Consider the following 23,738-nt stretch of genomic DNA (forward strand, 5'->3'; position numbering starts at 1 on the left):
AGTGTAAAATAAAAATAAAAAATTCACAGCTCACAGAGACAGGGGGGTGGCAGAAAAAACAAACTAGAGAGATGACATTACTCTGGGAGAGGAGAGAGAAGGAGAGAAAAGAAAGCGCATTAAAAGTTGGCATGTGGGGGTGTAGTGTAGCGTAGCAATGCTGAGCCTGTTAAGAGGCTAATTTCATAAACACATATAAGAGAGAGAAGAGCGAGACCTGAGATTAACTTGGCACTTGGTTTTCGGCGGGAAATATAGTAGTAATAGCGCGCACTGCTGATCAAGAGCTTTGCCATCTCCTCTAGAAGTCCTCTAACAAGTCCTCTACAATATACAGTACAGTCCCATCCTCGGCTCTCTGTGGCAAAACAAACTAACAATCATGTGATATTCCGCCCAGGTTGTGGTACAGTAAATATGTATATATGATAGTTCTCCCATGGCACTATACTTGTCTAAAGCGAGCTACAAGATACAGCCAAAAAGAAGAGCGAGAGAGAGATAGAGCGAGAGCAAGCGAGAACGAGAGAGAGAGAGAGAGAAAGAGAAAGAGAAAGAGAGAAAGAGAGAGAGAGATTAAGCCGTTCTGATGGGGGCTGCCACAGATGCTGAGATTCATCTCTTTCACGGCACAGCAGCAGTCAGACAACAAGGAAAAAGATTATAACTGGCCAGGTGCAAATAAGTGGTGAATCACACAAGTACGTACGGTTGAGACGAAGAACCAAGTAAATCAAATCAAACAAATAAATAATAATATTCAAAAAACAACCAAAAAAGAAGTACAACACAACAGGCACCACATCAAACATGTATTGTAGGCTTTTTGGTACTTAGTTCATGGCTTTTTGTTGTATGCCTCCTTTTGCCAGGTAAAATCTAGCTTTCCTGATTATGCTGCTGTCACTGTTTTTTGGGGATGAGAATCCACAAGTGTCATGACATCAGAAGGGATGTGTGGGGTTGCTGATTTTTTTTTCTATGAATGAGGGTGTCCAGAAGGTTATGTGACCTATCAAATTATCTATCTATCTAGTATCTATCTATCACTACCGCTCCCTAAACCCTACTCTACTGACAAAGTAAGGACACCTCTCTTTCAATTTCAGTTTCAGGCACATTTTACAGGGACTAAAACACCACCTCTACAAGGTATGAAAATATGTCACGAATGTGTTTCACATAAATACGGCGTTTGTGTTCCCTGTTTTTTTTTTTTTTTTAACAGCGAAATTTTATACACCTCCTTTTTTCGGTGATAATGGAATTTTCAGGCCAAAGGTCCAAGAACATCTTTTCATTCGCTGTCCTTCTAAATACCAAGTTAACGTCCCTGAACTTTCCAATCTGCTAAATTATACAAACAAACAAAAAAAGGACATATTCGTAACACCATCAGGCCGATCGTGTCAGGAACCAGTGCGCAGCAGCACAGCAATACTGGTGCCAACCGTGATACAAAAAAAACCTGATTCACAGAACACTAAGTTATGTATGCTTTTTGTCACAAAAAAGTAAACAAATAATACATTTATGCTCTCGTTGGTGCTACTGAAGGTTGTCATGACACTGTTCTAAGCACAAAAATCCATGGTTCATGATAACGTAGTCAAATACAGCCAGAGGTGCTGGTCCATGCGAGTTGTAAAAACTCAAAAAATCAAATCAAAAAAAAAAATTTGAAGGGCACAGCACAAATTAACATGAGGGAAACTCTTCCATCAACACACTTGTCATTACCAAACTAAACCGATGCGAGTGTATTGTCACCTTTTTTGTTCATTGTAAGGGCATTGTTGACCAAATTAGGACTGCTTGGGAAAAAGAAGTTACCCAAACAAACAAACGTTCGGCGAAGCAAAGAAATAGGTAATCCTTTTGACATTAGCTGTACAGAGTGGGGGGGGTGGGGGGGGGGGGGTGTGTGTGTGTGGGGGGGGGGGGGGGGGTGGGGGGGGGGTACAGATGTACAGTAGAGCTCCATGTCTTTTTCCATAGGAAATGGGGTCGGCTGAGGACTTGAGGTCTGAGTTTACTATTGACAGGATGAGGTGTGTGTGTGGGGGGGATTCTGCAAAAATCTTTCCTTTTGTTTGTTTTGTTTTTGTTTTGATTTCATGAGCCACAGTCTGGACTGCAGAGTTCTGTAAATATTAATAAAAGCCAGCGATACTCTCCAACATGTCCTCTTTGTATGTTTTTCCCCCCCTCAAGATCTTTCTTTTCTGTTAGCAAAAATACCATGCAGTCGAAAGTTCCCGGGCTCTTGAAAGGGGATTGTATCTTTTTTCAGTTTTATCCCAGAAATAAAAAAACAAACACTCAAAATGTTTTTTTTTTCAATAATTACTCTTAAACATTCAAGTCGTTATATTAATAGTAGTTTTACACAAGTCTTTTTGACACACAAATGTGTGCATATATATAGAAATATATAGAAATATGCATATACATATGTCTCAATGTTTTTTTGTATGTGTATACACATTTTTCCAATTGTATCAAACCCAATTTTACATGTGCTCTCAAAATATCACCCAGGTTGTTGTTTTTGATTCCTCGAAGGCGGCTGCGTTTATCAATTCACATAGTACAACCAGTAGATGAGGTTGAAGAAGCCAAACATGATGGGGAATATTACCCGGGACCACTTGTCGATGGTGCTGACGTCCGCCAGGTTGGGGATCTTCAGCTTCAGCTTGGAGGAGCGCCTGCGCAGTCGACAGTTAGCGCGGCTGCGCATGGTGGCGCGGTCCAGCGAGTGGTGGCTGCTGTAGCCGGCCATGCTCAGGCCGTCTCGCGACGCCATGGGCTTGCGGAACTGCACGCCGCTGTTCTCAAAGGACATGACGGAGTCGCGGGAGTCGCCCAAGGTGCCCATGCTGCCCATGTCGGACGTCAGCACTTCGTTGTTCATGTCCAGGTTGGTGAGGAGGATGTTGCCGTACTGGTCCAACTACGCCAAGAAGAAAACAGAGCAGAAATATTAAACTTTTTTGGGGGGGACTTCTTTCTATTTTCATTCATTACGTGCATTTAGATGCACTCAAGATTATAGAAATCCTATTTGTTCTTTTACTTGCCAAGATTTCAGTCAAAGACCTTCCTCAGGGCAAAAACCCTCATCTTTGACCGAAAGGTGTGCAGACATTTTTTTTTTTCCAATTTTTGCGTTCGTTATGTGCAGTCACAAATCACATCATACTCACAACACAACAGAACAAGTACAGAACAAATACAGGTTTAAGTGTCCTATACTATGGCCTTCGTCAGGGCACATCTTTTTTGTGTTGTTTTGTTCAGAGTTCATGAGGATGGTATGGGTATTTACCCTCCTTGCTTTACTGTACCCTACAGTGAGGCCAACAATAATTTATGGCTTAACTACCGTGAGTCCTTTGAGTGCCAATGCCTACCCCCACTTTTCTCTGCTGCTCCATGGAGAGGTTTCCATAGAGGTTTCTCCTCTGTGTGTACGACCTGAGGGTGTTGCTTTGAAATGGTGCAGTCAAGGGGTCCTGCAAGGAGACACAAGTTGATGAGAACATTAAAACCCATACAATAGGACACACAACAATGCATGACATATTTGTCCCTGTATTTGCCAACAGAGACAGGTGTAAATACATGTTATTTTCTGATGATATCTTATGTCTTTTATCCTCCTCCATTACTGAGGTACCCTGAGCATGGTACCGTCCCGCTGCACTGCTCCATCTCGGGCGCCCCTTGCACGGGTGAGGCAAAAATGCAATTTTGCTGTGTGCAGTGTGCAGTGTGCAGTGTGCACTTGCGTGCTGTGGAGTGCTGTGTCACAATGACAGTGGGAGTTGAAGTTTCCCAGTTGGGCTTTCACTTTCACTTTCGGTAGATACACTGTAGTGTTGACATACACATAGAACCCAATTTTCTGTTGGTATTTTAAAACAGGCAGGCAGTACGGAAAACAGCTACCGGCCAATGAGTTAAGAAAATGAGTCACTGTGTGTATGTATCAACATGAGCCGGAGAAACATATTTGACAGCCAAAGGCAGGTTCTCTGGCGGTGTTGGAAGCTAAAGGATGCATGTGTATGCATATTGCATCATGACTTTATGGATGCATAAATTCACACTATCCAGCCGGTACAGCCGGTGTGCATAAATGAGCTGAGACATCAATCGTGCAGACGTCAACTATACTACATCAATCAGGCTGGACCGGGACATGATTTAACACACTTTGCAATTTGATTGTCATGACACCACATCCATTTTGCAAACATGAAGGATTTTTTTTGTCCCCACTACAGCTTCACGTTTATGTACGTAAATCTTAGTTCTTTGGTTAGGAAATGGTTGGTGAGACGGAGTGTGAAGGAGCGCATCTTGTTTGAATGCTTCTCGACCTTGACATACCGCTGTTCCCACACGTCTTCCTCCATCCATCCTTCAACCTCCCCTCATCTCTCTCCAATGCTTAAAGCACCATCTGCACCAGTTTCCCAATCACTACTGTGCGATGGGCCCAAAGCCATATGCATGCAGTCAGGGCCGCATGAAAGCTTTACCCGGGCCCAGGGCAAAGTCATCTGAAAGGACCCACCCACTCAATACTGCCCTACAATCTTAGAACGCAGTAACTCTGAAAACGGCAAACTGAGAAAAAAGGCTTCAAAGTTTTCCATATGGCGCGACAACTGTGTTGTCGGTAAATTGGTGGTGACACTTCCTGGTAATGCTTGTTTAGGATAGAAATTTAATGCACACAAAAAAAAAACCCAAAAAACAACATTTATGTGTCTTTTTGCCACAAAAAACAGAGTTACTGCATTCTTGGCTGGTATTACTGCCACAAAATGGAGTTACTGCAGGAGTTACTGCGTTCTTAGCTTGTATTACTGTCTACTCCCAAACCAGTCCCATTGGAACGTGCAGCAGTAACTCGCCGACTTACTGCGTTTTTGTTTAACCTTTTTTGGGTCATTTTTGCACTTTCAAAATGAGTTTTCTCCAAAACGGGACGGTGTTGGACCACCATTTTTGGACACAAGACAAATGAGGTAGTTTAGAACCGATTTCCGCTATAACATTTTTTTAGACCATTTTGAGTTACTGCGTTCTAGTATTGCACGGCAGTATACATACAATGTCATGGGGACCCGATTCTATCCCCACCCCACCCCACCCTCTCTTCCTGGGCCCGGGACAACTAACCCACCCCCTTGCCCCCACTGTTGGATTCCCTGCATGCAGTGATGGACTCCCATGGGCACGTTTGGAGGATGTGAGGTGACAGACTGCCTTTCCAGTGAGCCAGGCAAGGGTTAGTTAATGGTGTTGGAGGTTGCACTTTGTTGCTAGCCTGATAAACCAGCCTATGCCGTCCAGCAGTTGGCGCTGGTTTTCCAGGCTACTTTGTTGCTGCTCTTACCTGTTACCACACATGCGGTGTTGCAAAGCACCTTGTGGAGCGTCAACACCACCAGATGCTCCGAGGAGGTTACCATTTTTTAGGCCTTCCCATACTGTACCTTTTAGTATTTCATATATCTTTTTGGGGCTATATATGACTGCAGTGTGAAGAACAGACAGAGAATGGTTCCAAGAAAGAGATATAGTAATGTAGGGTTGGGAAATGAGCCTCTCTGAATTCGAACCGGGGTCCATCTAACCTTACTGACCCTGACTGATGTCTATGGGTTATCTATGGTCTAGTTCACCACTTCCCGTAGGTTAACCTAGCCAGGTTTATCACTTAACCATTTTCTTGGGCCCTGCCGTGTCGCTCAAGCGGTAGGGCTCCGCACTACTACACAGCAACTCGGGTTCGACTCCGGCCTAGGTCCTTTGCCAGCTCTTCTGCGTCTCTCTTCCCACTTTTTTCCTCCACTATCCTGCCACATATTAAGGCGCAAAAAGCCCCATAACTATATGAAAACCATGTTCTTGGACTAACTCCCTGGACATCACCTTTACGCCCTTCCATGCTGGGGGGAAAATACACGATTGAAGAAAAAAGGGAAATAAGATGGCTGACTCCAGCTGTCATATAGATTTGCATTGAAATCAATGGAGCAATTTACACCGGCAGCATAGTAAGCATATTTTCCATGCTTCACTTCAGTTCTATTTCTGGGGTGCTAGACCAGGCAGCGCACGTTTGTACGCACACATGCACACACGGATGCGCGTGCGCACGCATGCAGGCACACAGGCACGCACGCGCACACACACACACACACACACACACACACACACACACACACACACACACACACACACACACACACACACACACACACACACACACACACACACACACACACACACACACACACACACACACACACACACACACACACACACGACATGCTGAAAATGTCCCATTGTCATTGTTACATCACACCAGAAAAAGTTCAGGTTGAACTAAAGGCTACATCTTGCTTGCAGTACAAATTCGGCATTGGCTGAACCCAAACTAAACGACCAGCGGGACACTTGGTCTCCGCCAAATGCCGTCCTTATAAGTCACAGATGGCCTTAAAAACAGACCGATCACACAAGACAAAAGCAAGCCAAGAATTATATTAATAACTATTAGTATAAATAACTATTATACTATTATATATTATTTTTCATCCTCTTTACAGATTGAGTTTCCCTATTATTCAAATACGTATTATTTAACGTGTCTTTGAATTGACAAGATCAAATTCTAGAGAACACACTTCATTTACCTTAATTCTAAACACATAGAGTGGGAGGTCCTCTGGCTTCACACACAACTGTACTGAAATCTTCCCCAACCTCACTACCAGTTCACACACATCCACACACACACACACAGATCAGACACATCTACATGTAGAACACATGAAATTGGGTGTCGATGGAACAGCAGAATGCTGTCTTATAGTTCTGGAAGCTATTAAATGTTCTTAGAATCTTCACATCCCAAACAGCTTGGCAGTAGTGGCAGCTCGGCAGTAAAAAGAGTAAACCTCAGACAGTGTGGAAATGCTTCACAGTGAAAGTGTTAATTCAGCAATTAAAGTGTGTATTTGGTCCCAGAGAACTACCAAGAGTGTGGAATTAACTCTGCATTTTTTGCTGTGCAGAGGTAGAACACATGGACATCTGGCTGCATGGAGTCACGAGAGCAGCAACGTGGCCCTTAATGCCTTGGAGACAAAACTGGATGGTCACTGATCTAAAGAAATGCGGTCGACAACCTCCCTTCCCCCTCCGTATTTCAGAGTAAAGCTATGGAAAATGTGTAAAGCTCTGGTTGTATGGGCCCAGTAAGAGCTACATTACATTTCATATTGACAATGAGCACTATGCATCTGCGCTTCACATGAGCAACAACAAGCAATTTGAATAGTTGGGAATATGATCAATATTTATTATTAATGTATAATCAATGGTTTCATTGTATTGATTTTTGTATGATTTTTCATTGACTGAGGGTGGCACGCAAACAAGCCGAAATGACCTGAGTAATTAGGAAAAGTGACAGAAATGTAATTCTTTGTCCTCCGTGCACAATATTTCTACCATGGCTTTAATGTGTTCACACACATCTGAGCTCAATAAATGTTGGACAGCGTTACAAAAACATACACATGAAACTGATTTAACATGCGATTATTTAGAAAAACTGTTGTACCTTCTCAACCATGAACACAGGCCACCCCACCTAAATTGTGGTTAAAATTGCTAGTCTCTAAGAGAAAAATAAAGATTGCAACAACAAAAAAGCGTCAGCCCCTGAGGCCAGTAGGCCCACCGGGAAATGCCCTACACATGACCAGTCCAGCCCTGCCCATTGGCCAGCACTGCCTTGGCCAGCTGGTGCTAGGACCGCTGAATATCTTGCTCATGTCATCAAAGCAGCAAAAGGATTCCACCACATTATTAAATTAACTCCAGGTCATGCGTGGCGAACTTTGCTTGTTGCCAACTTTGTTCCACATCAGTGAAAATAGGATCCTTTTCTGTGAGGAAAAAAACATATAAAACTGCTGACATGGACCTTCATGCCTGGTTAAAATGGGCCTAAGCAGCTAGCCTCATGGGATAGCTGACACAGCCCCAGCTACAGTGCCCCGGAAGCTGCCTGCCCCTACTGTGCATCTCCGGACCAGGGGCTGGATCACACAGCTGTAGGGATGATTTCAGCAGACTCAGGAGACCATGTTCAGAGTTCGAACCATTTCTCTGCAGTGTTGCGCATGAGCTCCATGTATGTACTGAACAGTCAGGCAGTCTTTTGGAAAGCTTTGAGAAGCACATTTCAACATGTGTGAGGTATGGGCGAAGCTAAGCCGACTTGCCAGGCCAAACCATGTTTACTGCCGCTACACTAGATGAGTTTGTCTAGGTTACAAGGCGAATAGTGACAGTGACTGAATCCCATACTCCATTTATACCACCATGAGTTGATGGGGTTCACCAATGGGAGTCACACATATACTGCACTTTGTATGCTGTAGTGGCCACCATCAATATCGGTCAACAAAGAGGGAAGCATTGCAAACAGCAATGCGAGGAGACTGTGCATAAACCATGTTTGCTCAATTCCTGTTTTTTTCTTGCTGTCAGGTAGTACATGCGTACATCCAGGGCTCTAAATTTACACCATCCAACGGGCCAAATGAAATTTCAGTTTCACCATTTGACCCATGTGTGTTTGGCATATACTAGGCATTTTGGCTGGTGATGAAAAAAAAATGATTTAGAGACCTGAATACATCCCTGAACAATTGAAGAGCTCTTTTCCGAACCGCAATAATATATCCATTCTTTTAAAAGTTTTTTTTAAATCAAGCTTTTGTATTGTTTTTCGGTTAAAATCAGTAAAACTTTTTTTTTTTGAAGATTGTATTTAAATGGATTTTAAAGTGCTTGGAAACAGCCCAGTCTCTTCACCTTTAAGCAAGGCCTGCATCACATCTACTGGGTCAGTGAACAGCCAGGCCAAGCAAACCTGAGTGTACCCACAGGGCTGGATTAACACACAAGGGCTAGATATGGCTGTAGCCTAGGAGCCCCCACCCGCCAGAGGGCCCCCGATTGGCCAAAGGGCTTGAAAAATCAATAAGTGCAGAATTGTGACAAGATGTGGTACTGTAAAATTCTACATGCTGTATAGAGTAGAGTTTTAAATCTTATTAAGACTACTCTCCACAGTTGGTAGATATGTTATTCTTAATTCCTTGCTCGGAAATATGGCGCTGACTGTGTAATATTGTCACAGAATTTGCCTACCGGGCTGGGGCCTTCAGCAATTTGTAGCCTAGGGGGCCTGCTTACACTCACACTCACACACACACATGCACACAGAGGCCTGGAACAAACAACAAACATGAGGGACTGTGAAACACACAGATACATCAATGCCTAGTAAACAGTGTTTCAAATCCTCCCACACCTACCTCCGTAGAGACCGCTAGCACACAGACACAGTTAGCTTTGGGACGCCAACTGTTTAGCTAATGCTGGAGACCAGGTGGTGTGCTGTTTGCTCTGTCATGCGTTTTTTCAAATCCTTCAGGCCCAACTATATTGGTAATGTTCCTCCTTGGTGTATGCCGTATGTCCACGAAGGCAAAATGATATTTGATGTTTTGGATGGATTACCTGACCCTGTTAGCAGGTGGATTTATTGATTTAGCATTTTGATGGATTTTAGTGGATGAAGTCTTATTAATTTCTTTTCTTTTTGAATGCACCTGAGCAATACTTACAGTAGGATGCAACAGCATTTTAAACATCTTTTTTTATATGGCAGACCATAGTGCACTCAGGTTTTCCTGGATTCCTAACTGCTTGAACAAAATAAACTCTGACTTGTCGAAAATGTGATAAATTGTGAACTGTAATCCAGCAGGGATCATCATGCCACAATTGAAATAAGCATCACTGTTGTTGATGACGGTCGGTAACCCAACAGTGACCTAACACTTCAATTACCTGTATGCAATCAATAGCAAGCCATAATCAGTCTTGATCATCCTACTGCAATTATTCTAGTAAAACTTCAATATGTCGGCCGTGCTGAATTGATCTTCGGTGTAACCATTTTTTAAACAGTAGACATCCCCTGCTACAGGGCCGCTGACAGCTTTAGCCGGGCCCGGGGTGAAATAATCTGAAAAGCCCCCTCCCTCAGTACATGCAATGTAATGGGGACCAAAATCTGGAGCCCCCTTTTCTCCCTGGGCCCGGGACAACTGACCCCTTTGCCCCCATCTGTTGGGCTCCCTGCCCTGCTTAGGAAACAGAATCAATCTTTGGCGTGAGCATTTTAAAAAAAAAACAGACGTTTGTAGAGACGTGCCCTGCAGCTTAGTACAGTACAGTACCTGATCTCTCATCCGTTTGGCGTCCTCATAGCGCGGACGCTCGTTGTTGGCCTTGTTGAAGCGCTCGCTGTACTTCTTCTGCTGCTGAGGGCCCCGGCCAAAAAAGACGTAGTTGACAAACGCATACTCCAGGAGCGCCAGGAACACAAACACGAAGCAGCCCATGAGGTAGACGTCGATGGCTTTCACATATGGGATCTTTGGAAGAGTCTCCCGCAGGTGGGTGTTGATGGTCGTCATGGTGAGCACCGTGGTAACACCTAGAACACGTCCAAAAAGAAAAAACAACATATAAATATAACACCTAGAACACGTCCAAAAAGAAAAAAACAACATATATATATAGAAATAATATGTAACACCGAGAATATGGCCAAAAACAGAAAAATATATAACACCTAGAATGCAGCCAAAAGAAAGACAACATACAGAGTAAATCTTACACCTAGAAAGACAACATACACAGTAAATCTTAGACCAAATAGTCCAAATAGTCAAAAGAAAAACGAATGTATCTGATACAGGTACACGACATCAAACGTAAAATGAACGCATAACAATTGATCTATTTTTATTTTACATTACTACGTCGCGGCTCTTGTTGAGGGACTGTTACACACCCTGTTGTTTGAGACAATTTTAGACCCATTTCAGACACATTTCTTGCTCTTTGCAATTACAGGGCAGTTGTCATTGTCCGCTAAGGTCATTCCTGGCGTACTCGACTCTGTCCCCCGAGGGTACTCTAACCTCCGAATCTATTGACCATATCGGGTTTAGTGTCAAAAGGCCCCTTATGCGCAGCCACATACATGATTGTCAAAATCATTTCTCATCTTGGCCACTGTGTCACCGCATTTACAGTGCTATTTTTAGACATATGTCTCCATGTAATTGTCTGCGCTAAGTGCTGCCGATGACAAACTACTGTATGTCTAGGCTACGTCAGATAATGCCTCTAAGGTTAAAAAAAGGATGATGAACTTAATCATCACAATTAAAAAGTGGAATCCCAGTGCCTATATGTTGGTATACTGTATCTATTCGCTTATCTATGCAATACATTGAGGAACTACCCTATTGTACTGACAGGGAATAGTCCATAGTAGTGTAGGCCTATTATAGAATATCTAGCCGAAGCCTATAACAGAGTATACGAAACGTAGCAGAATCTATAGAAAAGGGGTGACCATTTGGGATTGGTGTCACCTACGATACCATGTGATGAAATCACGATACCAGAGGTGGTAAAAAAGATAAAACCTAGAATCTTTGACGATACCTGGATGGTGATCGAAAATTGCATTTATTTATGTGTATTATGGACTTAAATTAGTATTAAAGGAGTGTAATGAATATATGTGCTGTGGAGTGGTCTTCAGTCTAACAAAGTACATTGGAAAATGTCCTGTCTTTTTCTATAGTTGCAGATTGCTTGTTATGAGGTCAATATGGGGAGGAAGGTATGAACGCAGCTCTTAGTTGTTGTGGCCTTCCTGAACTATGAAGACTTTTCCCATCATGCACTGCACTGTGTGGGCAAGGATAGGCATATGGGGTTGTCGACTCATCGTAGTGGACTCAATGCAAGACTCTATGCCCCTACACAGTTGCATGGGAGGATGAGGAGATGATGATGATGGAAACTTGCATCATTTGCACAGTGCAAAGAACTGGTATGAAGAGAGTAAGAAACACTAAACATCTTCGTCCTCCAAGCATTTTCTGTAAGGCTGCATTGAACTTGAACAGTTGATAAACGGTATGTCCTCCTGATTGATGAACTGCATGTAGCTGCTGCAATTTATAGGCTGGAAAATTTCTCACAAGGGGGAAGAGGTAACTGACAGTTATGGTCTGTGGTTGTAATCTAATGACAAATGTTTTTCGCTAACTTTTTCCGAGACCACGATGTACTGGGAATACACAGCCTGTCCCGAATGACTTGAGTATGAAATTCAATATAGTGTCACGTTACGAATTGTAGGAGTGGGCCAAGGTTAGTGTAAGAAGGTAACATAAGACTATACAGTACTTCTGTACGCATGCAGGGTTGCAGCTTTTGCAACGGTGAAATTGGATATAGGTTTGTTAAGCTTCTTCTGAGAGTGTCATTACCACATGGCTTTGCAAGCCTTCCCTGATCAATATGCAGATGAGAGAGACAGATTACCTGTGGCACACACGGACACACGCATGCACGCACTCACGTACACGCGCATGCACGCACAGTCATGTATACAAATAGTACACGCACACAAACATGCACGCACACACACACACACACACACACACAAACAGTCCGTGCATGCACGCGCACACCCGCACACACACGAGTGCACACATGTGTGCACGTACGCGCACATACGCGTGCACACACACACAAACACACACACACACACACACACACACACACACACACACACACACACACACACACACACACACACACACACACACACACACACACACACACACACACACAAAGGTCTTGTATACAAACAGTACACACACACACATGCATGCACGCACGCGCACACACAGCCCACGCACCCACGCACGCACCCACGCGCGCGCACGCAGGCACACACACACACACAGCGTACATACCTAAAGCCACACGGGCAGCGGACGCATCGTAGTTGATCCAGAAGGAGACCCAGGAGAGGATGGTGATGAGGATGGAGGGCATGTAGGTCTGCAGGATGAAGTAGCCGATGTTCCTCTTGATACGGAAACTCAGCGACAGCCGAGGATAAGAACCTGTGGAGACGCAGACCAACATCACTTATCAACTTTATATTTTATTACTTGTATAGATTACATTACATTACATTGCATTTGGCAGACGCTTTATAACCAAAGCGACTAGCAGATACAAAGTGCATAGGAAATATACAGAACAATAAGTGCAAATGCAAAGAAGGGTAGGTTAGGTTTTTTTTAATTAGAGTACACACACACACACATAGATATACCTGTAGATATGATTTATTAATTATTATGACTGTTCTAGCTGTTGATGCTCAGATAGCTCCGCTGTTAATTCGTTTTAATTTGCTTTCTTTCAATGGCGCCCCGACAAACAAGAACCAATTTGAACAAGATTCAACATTTAGAACGGACTTTAAAACTATTCACTGTGCCATTGTGTTATCAACAAAAACCGTGAACAATAAACAGCTGATGAACTTTGCTCATCCGGAAATGACCTTGTTGCTTGTTAAATTTATAGAGCAATATTTGCGAAACAAAAAAAAAAGCGGTGTGTGTGTGCGGGTTGTTAATATGTCCGCATCAGTACAATATATCCTGAGAGCAGTGACGGCAGGGGGAGAGGGGAAGCTGGACTCAAGCACACATCCAATTAATGTGCAGTATTGAACCCGGTTGTGCATCGGTGAATTACAGTGCCGACACGTCCATGCACAAGACAAGCTTAGACTACCTCATTGAAATTATTTACTGTTGCATTACCAGAGCTGAAATGGAACAGCAAGCACACTGTGTAATACAGTATGCATGCATTAATGTACCTGCGGGTATAATACAGTACACTCAGAATTATATAAACAACACTGTAGGTTGATACACACATGTCTAAACAGTAAAGATGAGCTAAATAAGCGAGTTTATACATAGAATTTTTTGTGGCTGGGGGGTTTCAGTGGAAGGGTCCACAAGGTTTCAAATCTTTTTTTTTTTTCATTGGAGAACCAAAAATAGATTGGTATGGAATATAGCAAGGTTTTTCCAGCTTTGATGCCCTGGTACTTTGATTTGTTGCATGTGTGGAAAAAAACATACTGCCCTACAAAGGTAGTTTGTCAAAATTCAGTTTAGACTGAAAATAGTCTTCGTAACACCTTCATCTTCATCTTTTGACAAAGCCTAACGGTCCAATTGTGGCCCATTTTAGTGATATTGCTATGTCAAATTTGCAGTAACTACAATATCCAAACTAATACCAAGGATTATAAGCCTTTGTTCTCACGTTCAATGTTGGCATAGTTACTGCACTTAGCTGGTGTAGGGCAGCATACCTATCTGCCATTTTAAGAATGGATACACTAGGTAATTGTACACAAGGTAGATTGAACACAAAATAAATAAAAGGATGAAGTCATGTTAAAAACAAAAATACATGCCGCATCAGGCATTTTAAAGAGTGGACATACTGGATAGTGGATTGAACAGTATGGATATGAAATACATAAAAGGATGAAGACAGACAGAAGAAGGATGATCTAAATGGAGAGAGAGCCCAGCTGTGTCTTTGGCCAATAGTGGCTGAGAGTTCCCACGACAGAATTTTAGAGAGATAGCGGGGGTGGGGATTCAGTTAAGCAGAAGATTTTAAAAAAAGAGAAAGAGAAAAAGGGGAAGAGGACAGCAAGAGGAAAGCAGGGGGGAATGAGAGAGAGCGAGAGAGAGGGTGGGGGAGCAAAAAAGGACACTGGAAATTAGCTGATGGGTAATGTTGTAGGGAAGTGAAATGTCGTCTAGATAGACTAAAAACAAAAAAAGAGAGCGACAAGAGAGTGTACACAGTATAAAAATGGAATGCCAATATTTCAGAGTAAAGTTATATAAATGAAGATAAGAGTATTTACAACACTGTGGAGAGGTGATTTACTAAGACAGTGGAGTCAAAAGTCAGTGTAAATGTCTGCAGGTGTCGAGTGTAATTTCAACTCTGCAGCTGTTGTTCTTACTCAACATGTTTAGACAATGTTAGAATTTACCCTGAAAATGTTACACTGACCAAAGAGCAAAATTATGACTAATTGTCAGTGGAACCAAGCGCTATCTAAATGGAGTTAATTTCAACTCTTTAAGAGTCATAGCAACACTGGCATTTTGACTGTGTAGGACGAATTAGCCAAGGAATGTATACAACAGCGAGCACAAGATGAAATTGCAGCTGACACTGCTAGGTCAAACATCTCGTGATTGACATAATTAAGAAGGAAGCTGACTGTCCTTTTGTTAATTATTGTCATGGCAGGATGTAGTACGATTGGAGAGGGAAGGGAGGAGAAGGGGGGGGGGGGGGAAAGCATGATGCGTTCCAGCAAGTGCCCCAAAAATCACACTGGATGGCTTGATCTACTGTAGCGTAATGAAGCGAAAATATCTCCAAAGGGATCATTCTATTTCTGCCACTTAAGTCCCAGAATATGCACCAGACGAGTTTCTTTTTTTTTAAATTGATGTTTCCTTTACGGACCAGACTACTAGCAGAGCAAGCTATACGGCACCAATAGGATTAACTCGAAAACAGAACAGAGGACCATTTGAACCGTTAACCCCCCTCTCTTCCCACAATCCCCTTCCTTCTGACTACTTATGCCACAACGTGACGTGACAACATTCTAGAACTGACTGCTCATTCTGTGACTCAGTTCCCTGGGACAGGGGGAGAGGGGACACTGACCCAAAAACTCACTGTTTGGACAATAATGACATGATTAAACAAAATGGCCAGTGCAATGAGAGGAGATGTAGTGTATGTATGTAGTTGTGGTTTGCGTGTGAGAGGAAAAGTATTACAGAGAGCATGTCGGAGGGAGGGGGAAAGAGAGAGAGAGAGAGAGATAGGAAGAAGAAGAAGAAGAAGAAGAAGAAGAAGAAGAAGAAGAAGAAGAAGAAGAAGAAGAAGAAGAAGAAGAAGAAGAAGAAGAAGAAGAAGAAGAAGAAGAAGAAGAAGAAGAAGAAGAAGAAGAAAGAAGAAGCATTATACAGGGCAGCAGGGGGTTGTTGAAGGACAGAGTTGAGCATCTCTCATGGGGTGTGAGTGTGTGTTGGGGGGGAGGGAGGTTGTGCTGTATGACTAGAGCAAAAATCCCACAGAAATGAAACTCTGACTCATCATTCAGTTTTCTGACACATTAAGACTATATTGTCACTGCCTCTAAGCATTTTATGTCCCCTCCTTTGTGAATTTCAATACTGCTTACATTCAAGTAATTTCTAAACAATTATTGCTAATGTTAGTGATGAGTATAGTAAATTATTTTAGGCAGTGATTGATTTTAATGCAGAGGGAATTAACATGGCAAATGGACTGGTTTTATGAAGTGACGTATCCCCCCTCCTTCACTGCCACACAAAGCACTACACAGTAGCATAAACTTGACAAACCCGCATAGGCTAGCAGCCAAAAATATCTTTGCCTGGGTCCACCAGTTTTTTCATCAATCAAGCAATTTCAGACTAATGTTTTCATGTTTTACAGTAGTCTTGCTCACAAGGCTAGCTACACATCTTATCAGTTTGTGGTTGAGGGTCTTGTTCAGGGGCACTTGCACCTACTATAGTCAGTAGGATGGAATTCAAACCAGAAACCCTGTGATTTGTGGCTAATTCTTGCTATTTCCTGAGGTACATTTTTACAAACAAAGAAAATCAGATGTCCTGTAAAATATTCAAACATCCCAAGTCAGCAAAAAAAATCTACATTATGCTCAAAAGTATTAGCCAGTGCTAACAAAAGAAAAAACGTTATGATAATGTGACAGTCCCAAAATGTGAAGCCAGCCCTTGCCTGCTAGGCAACTCTGCCTTCCCCTTTCAGACCCCGAATAGCTTTCCTAATGTCACTATGCCCATAGATAGTTTGTCAGCCTGACGCGCCAATAAAGGTTATTATTATATTGCGAAAAGAGACCTGTTTGGTGTCACATTGCGATTCATTACAAGAGATTAGGGCGCCATTAGCATTTGTGCGCCTTCAGCGCTGTCCTCTCCAAGTTGGCTAAGTTGAGCGGACATTACTCACCAAGCTGTTGACTTTGGGCACAGCTAAAAAACCTTTACATAACCTAATTGAGAAATGTATGACCAGTCACTTGAGCCACAAAAGGCTGTTATAGCAGTAGGCTACTGAGAAAAAACATCACATTACGTAAAATTAAATTATGTGAGCTAGAGACTGTTTCGATGAAGGCTGAATCTTTAGTAGAGTTTCTCCATGTGCAGGATGGGACCATTTTTAGATGATTAAAATGGAAATAGATGACTAGAAGAGAGTACATGCAGAAACACAGTGTTGCCGTACCCTAGAGGTAAGGGAGTGGGTCTTTTGGTTCAAAGGTTGCAGGTTCGAATCCCATGTGATTAGAATATATGTGGGTGCTTTACAGCAATGGTTCCCAACCTGGGGATCAGGACTCCCAAGGGGGTCACCAAACATCCACGTGGATCACAAATTCCTTTTGATTTTAAGGTTTTTTTTAAAATATAATTAAAATGTTCAATAAATGAGAAAGCATTTAATTAATACATGTTCAAGGTCCACGACGTTACACATCCATTTACTGTAAATATATAAACAAATATGTTTAAGGGGGAGGGGTGGGTCTACCAAAGTTTACAATGGTAAAAATATGCGTCCTGAAGAAAATAGTTGGGAACCACTGCTTTACACTACCCTTATGTATGGCTGAAGTTCCCTTAAGCAGGGCATCCAACCTCAAATAGCCGCAATGTACCCAAATAACTGTGAGTTGCTTTGGGTATAAGCATCAGCTCAATATAATATTTGTAGTATGGTACATAACGTTAAGTTCACCGTTCAGAATGTTGTAAATCTGCATCATACTAGATGATTAGGATCAGTGTCAGTAAGTGGGTGGTCAATCATTTCATAACCCCACAGCTACAGCTCAGACATCCTCTATCGTCTTAATTTAATCAAGAAAGAGAGCATTACACGTACATCCAATAAAACAGGTGCTGGACCAAAACAAAACGCATAAAAGAAGGAGGAAAAATCAGGACACTATTGTTGATCACCGATTTATTCAACACAATGCTTCGACCTTCTTTTAAATATGGCTGGCCTAACAGAGCCACTCTCCAGAGATACATACTTTCTTATTCTCTCATCAGAACTATAATCGGAATGCCTTTCAAGCTTCAAAAAAAAGAAAGTTGCCAACAACTTAACTCCTTCAACATATAACGATCGGGATGAATGAGAATCTTCACACACAACTTACCCGTGGTGAATTTCACCTCCCTGGATACCAGACCCAGGTCCATGATGGAGAACTGAGGGAGCTCCAGCTTGTCCACTCCAGTAACCGCGCTGTTGCCCTCTCCTTGCCAGAAGAACACTATGTCATCCGTAGTGTATCCGTCTGCAAGAGAGAGAATAAACCATTCGGCAGCAAATGAATAGCATGAACGTAGTTTTGTGACACTTTTTTTTCAGTCACGTTATGGAATGGAAACGGTCAGACCTTTGCTCAGAAAACGCTTTGCTTTTTGGCAAGTTTGCATGTCACGTAGGTCTGTTGACTTTTGTCTTGGATTAAGCTTAAGGTTTAGGGTTGTTCATTTACCCTTTGATAGGGTGGTCATGGCTAGCATTATGGGGTTGTTCTGACTGTCACAGTACTTATCCTGGCGATCATATACTCAAGTCTGATACTCTGGAGTCCGAGCTCTAATTCAGGACAGGTTGTGCAGCTCTCCTCCCTTTTGCAACCAATGGTGTAAGAAATATGATGCCATGACAGATGAAAAGACTACAATGAAACGTGGTCACCTGAACCCATTTGACTTCTGTTATTCCTGTGTATCATTCAGATTTTGCACTATGCTGATCTGTGCTCAAGGACAAAACACACTGCAAAAAATGCAACAATAAAAGCTTTCAGAGCACAACATTGCAAACTGTTCTTGCCAAAAATGTGCGCTATTTGCATGTCATCAAGTTCACACCATGGCCATCTGTGGTGTGGGAAATGTCAGCAAGGTTTCTGCAAGCCTTTAGTGCAAGAACAACACATTTTCCTCCTTCAAATAAGGACTTCAAAAAACAGAACACAATAGCGTTACTATTTACTAAATTGATTTACCTGTGCCAATAACATATATATAATCTATGTGTTTTTTGCATGACAATGGTATTTTTACTTGAATTGTGTGAATGCACAATGGCATGAGCATGAGTGACACCATAGCATTAACAATTCAGCTCAACGGCACTCCTTTCTCTGCGGCTCTTTTTTAATCATCTGTCCCTTGCTCAAGTCGATGGGAGATTTAAGTGATTAAAGCTGTTTTGGAGAGGTACACACACCTCTACTTGCAAGGTCACACATTTGATAACGCGCTCATCAAAGCTAAAGTTAAGGCTAAGCCCTGATGTAAAACACAGCGCCTCCCGACATCTACATATGGTATCATCATGTTATGGCACAGATTTGGGAAAACCTACAAGCTTGGAGCAAGCAGGCCAATTGAGTGTAAAGCCACTTGATACGTCTCCAAGGGACGATCTCTCAGTCTGACCCTTGGAGAACTTGTTAAGAGATAAGAGAGACTTGCGAAAGCACAACAATCAACAACCACATCACCTCTGATCTCTGGCAAGGCAGAGAAACAGAATTCTCTTCTTTGTGGAAGACACAGACAAGTACACATGAGAGATTGAAACGTTTCACATGAACATGTTTTTTTATATACAGTAGGCCTATATATATCAGTTACACTTTACTTGGTGTGTCCCTGCACATTCAAAGCAGCCGTTATACACTTTGCATGAAGGATTCATGACAGTTTAGTAAGACATTCATAGCAAACCTTTCATAAACATGGTACACAAAAGGATGGCAACTTATCAAAACAAAAGCTTCATCTAACCCCCTCATGTTACCCGCAATGCTGCTTTGTTTACCTTTTATTTTGGCAAGTTGCTATCCTTTCATTTCCCATGTTCCTGAAAGTTTTGGCATGAATGTCTAATGAAAAAGTCATGACTGCACCATGCAACGTGTATAAAAGCTGTTATGAATGTGTTATACAGGCACATGTCAAGTAAAGTGTTACCCAAATATCTTAATTTAACAGAGTTGAGTAATACTACCATAGCCTCATAATGCACACCATTCCGCCAGCGGAAAATTATTATGATTGTTGAAAAGACTTAACAACCATAGCACTACACTCCTATGGCATTACACATGGCCTTTAATAATAGAACTACATTATCACTTGGTCATTGCTGTGTTGAGACAGCAAATTCATAACAGGGGTTCTTGTCTTAAGAGTTTAAATGTATAGAATGTACCGTTTAAGGTGCTTCCCTGCGAATGATGCTAAGGTACGATAACAGTTGGTACCTGCAGGTAGACATGTGAATCCCCAGCATGATAAGGACATGTGTCCACTTATCTCAACGTGGGGTAGACAGCAAATAAGCTAATCTCTTTGAAAAATAAATAAACAAGTAAATAAAATAAAAAAGTGCCATTTTCCTTTAATTACTCTCCAACTGAGAGACACAGGACACGCTGATTCTCCACAGAGGAGACAGCTGGAGAAAGTGTGCCACCACAGTGCTGCAGGTCTGGACAGCATTGGCCTCGGGGCCTGGAGCGCCTGCCTGTGCAGACCGGCGATGTGGGCACTCTCCAGCATGTCCCCAACCTCCACTGACTAGCAGCTAGCAGAAGAAGAAGAAGAAGAAGAAGAAGAAGAAGAAGAAGAAGAAGAAGAAGAAGAAGAAGAAGAAGAAGAAGAAGAAGAAGAAGAAGAAGAAGAGAAAGAAAGAAAGAAAGAAAGAAAGAAAGAAAGAAAGAAAGAAAGAAAGAAAGAAAGAAAGAAAGAAAGAGAAGGGTTCAAGCGTTTTGGAAGACATCTTGCCTTTTGTTTTTCGCGCCAAAGAGGCCTTTATCCATCTGCCCTCAGCAATTAAACACTTTTTTGGCCTTCGTAGCCCATGGCATGCGACTAAAATAACCACACACCACCCCCCCTCTCTCTCTCTCTCTCTACAATGCGGCCAAGACAAAAGAGGAGAAGACTGTGGTGGGTGGGTGGGTGGATTGAGGTGGTGGGCCGAAGGAGGTCGGGGGAACTAATTTGAGTGCCTTGAGCTTGTCTGTCTTGGGGTGGTAAGAAGTGGGAGTGGTGTTGCCAGTCTGTTGGGGGCGCAAGCACGGCTTCCTTCCTGCTGCCATCTGCTGGGTCTGGAGCATGGCATCCAGTGACAACAGGAAACAGAAGTTGTCACAGAAGTTAGCCAAAGGGACATTCTTCTGCTTTAAAAAAAAAAAACCCAAAACTTTTTTTTGTCTGTAAGAAATGCCCATTTTGTACATACTCTTATTTTATTAAGAGTCTTTTCCCATTCTCCTGTTCTTCTTACTCATGGAGGCTCTGAATTTTCAAACGATTTATTAAAAAACAATGCATTCTACAACAAATGCTAGGTTCTACAATTCCATAGTGAATTCTGCAGATTGTGGAACACGTTTTGATATTCTTCCTCTCAGCATTCCTGCACCACTGGTGTGACAATACAATCCACCGTAGGTTACTTTGCAGAAGCAAATAAAACAGCTGAGATCTCACTTTAAATGCTGTCGTCCTATGAGAGAATGCTCAGGAGTCCCCCCCAAAGTTAGCTGTTGAGAGAAGGATGCTGCGTACAAACGGCTCAGCATTATGGAAAACACTTTGCATCCCCCTTGCACAGCCAACTGGCTCGATAGCAGAGGGTTTGGGTTTTTTCCATTTATTTCCTTCTTTCTTTCCTTCTTCCTTCCTTCCTTCCTTTCTTTCTTTCTTTCTTTCTTGGAGCTCTCCTTCTCCCTGCTGTAACAGGGGGTGCTGGAGGAAGTCATTCTGCCTCACTGCAACAGCAATGAGCAATGACTCAGGAGACCGGGCAGGAGGCACAGACTACTTTTGCACAGTTAGCTAGGGGTATGTCTCTGCGTCTCACACTTCATATGTTGCTCTGTTGCAGTTATTATTGGCATAGTTTCCCTAAATTATAAATTCCTTTAATTGTTGATATTACTGTAATTATATCAGTGAACTAGCGGATTGACCAATTAGCTGATCAATCAATCTATCTATCTATCTATCTATCTATCTATCTATCTATCTATCTATCTATCTATCTATCTATCTATCTATCTATCTATCTATCTATCTATCTATCTATCTATCTATCTATCTATCTATCTATCTATCTATCTATCTATCTATCAGAAATGTTGCGTACTGTATGACTTAAATTCTCCACAAAATATTTGTCTGAGATTGAAGATAAACTAAAACTACACTAAAATTACACTAAGTCTCACTAATGTATCATACAACCCAAAGCACACAAATGTTACAAATAACAAGAGCAGCCAAAATTCATCAATGAGGATTTTTTCCTGTGTATTATTATTATTATTTTTTAGATTTATAGATATCCCCCTGCACCTCCACACAGATGCACTGCAGTCTTCCAGAACTGTGCGCCAAAGATGGTGGTGAAGACATGATGGAGAATGACTACTACGCGGCCGTGTGACTTCCTTTGCCATTTCTCCATAGCTGAAATGATCGACAAAACGCACCTAAATGGCTTTAAATAGACCGCACTCTATGGACATCAAGGCTTGAAAAATGCTGTTTCTCCTGCTAACTGAGTCATTCCGGATTGGCCACGGATGGGAGGAGAGCACAGGGGAAGGGAAACACGGTGATGTGGAAGCTCATTGTTTATAATACCTTAGGCCACAGAGGCAGGGAAGGCACAAGAATAGTTAATGTCAAGGAACAGTTCTGCCAGACATGGAATTATCGTACCCAGACCCTGGGAAAAGACAGAAGGCATCTTTCACGTACAAAAAAACCAGATACTAAATACAAATATCTGCAGAGTATAATACTAAGATATTTATCTGCTAAAAAGCAAGATGAGTAAAAGCTATGTATGTCCTCAGAAAATCATAGGCTGGTGATGACCTCAAATGCCTATCCTAAATCAGTGACTTCAAACAGAAAGTGCGTATCAACCGAGTTCAAGAAATGTTTTTTGCATCAAACAGAATACTGTGCTTTTGAATGCCACTCGTCGTAGAGATAAATTACCTTTGTTATGTCTTGATCGCTATGTGTTGTAACTCACCCCATCAGTGGCTTCTTTATGTAGGCCTAATCTTGACATGAGATGTAATGTAATAATATATCATGCATACAGGGACCCCATTTTAATATATCCATGCCTTGCTTTATTAGTTATCCTCAACACATTTGTAGCTTGTTTATATTGCCTTGTAATGCGATGAATTATAACAATGCAATGTATGAATGGACTTTAATATCCATTCAAGTCTATGCATGGATCTTGTAATATTGTCTTCATGACCAATATTAGAAACAATACTATGAATGTTTATAGAAAGCCACAGGACCAGATGACATACAAGACGTACAGTCGCAATATCAACTGATCAGCTGAGTCTCTCAGCCAGTCTGCACATGGCGAGGCCGTTCAGACTCATTATTATTTCAGTCAGGTTTGTGTTTGGGCTGAGTTTCAACGGGCTCCGTGCTGCTGACATAAGCCTCTCTCCCCCCTCACCCTCGCTC

General features: G+C 42.2%; 1 protein-coding gene across 4 annotated transcripts in view; it reads right to left on the reverse strand.

Moving 5' to 3' along the window:
* Window positions 1-2,555: 2,555 nt before the first annotated feature.
* Window positions 2,556-23,738, reverse strand: part of gabrb4 (gamma-aminobutyric acid type A receptor subunit beta4) — a 51,070-nt gene continuing 29,887 nt past the window's right edge. Inside the window, exons 6-10 of one of the 4 annotated variants that reach the window (XM_063184722.1) lie at window positions 18,353-18,493; window positions 12,960-13,112; window positions 10,350-10,609; window positions 3,417-3,518; window positions 2,556-2,956 (exon numbers count right to left, since the gene is read on the reverse strand). In XM_063184722.1, coding sequence (XP_063040792.1) covers window positions 2,579-2,956; window positions 3,417-3,518; window positions 10,350-10,609; window positions 12,960-13,112; window positions 18,353-18,493 — 1,034 coding nt within the window. In that variant the 3' untranslated portion in view covers window positions 2,556-2,578. Of the gene's footprint in view, window positions 2,957-3,416; window positions 3,519-5,141; window positions 5,148-10,349; window positions 10,610-12,959; window positions 13,113-18,352; window positions 18,494-23,738 lie in introns of all 4 variants that reach the window. The other 3 variants (XM_063184725.1, XM_063184724.1, XM_063184723.1) reach the window with 3 other exon arrangements.

The sequence above is a fragment of the Engraulis encrasicolus genome, chromosome 20 (assembly GCF_034702125.1).
Source record: "Engraulis encrasicolus isolate BLACKSEA-1 chromosome 20, IST_EnEncr_1.0, whole genome shotgun sequence".
Taxonomy (NCBI): Eukaryota; Metazoa; Chordata; class Actinopteri; order Clupeiformes; family Engraulidae; genus Engraulis; species Engraulis encrasicolus.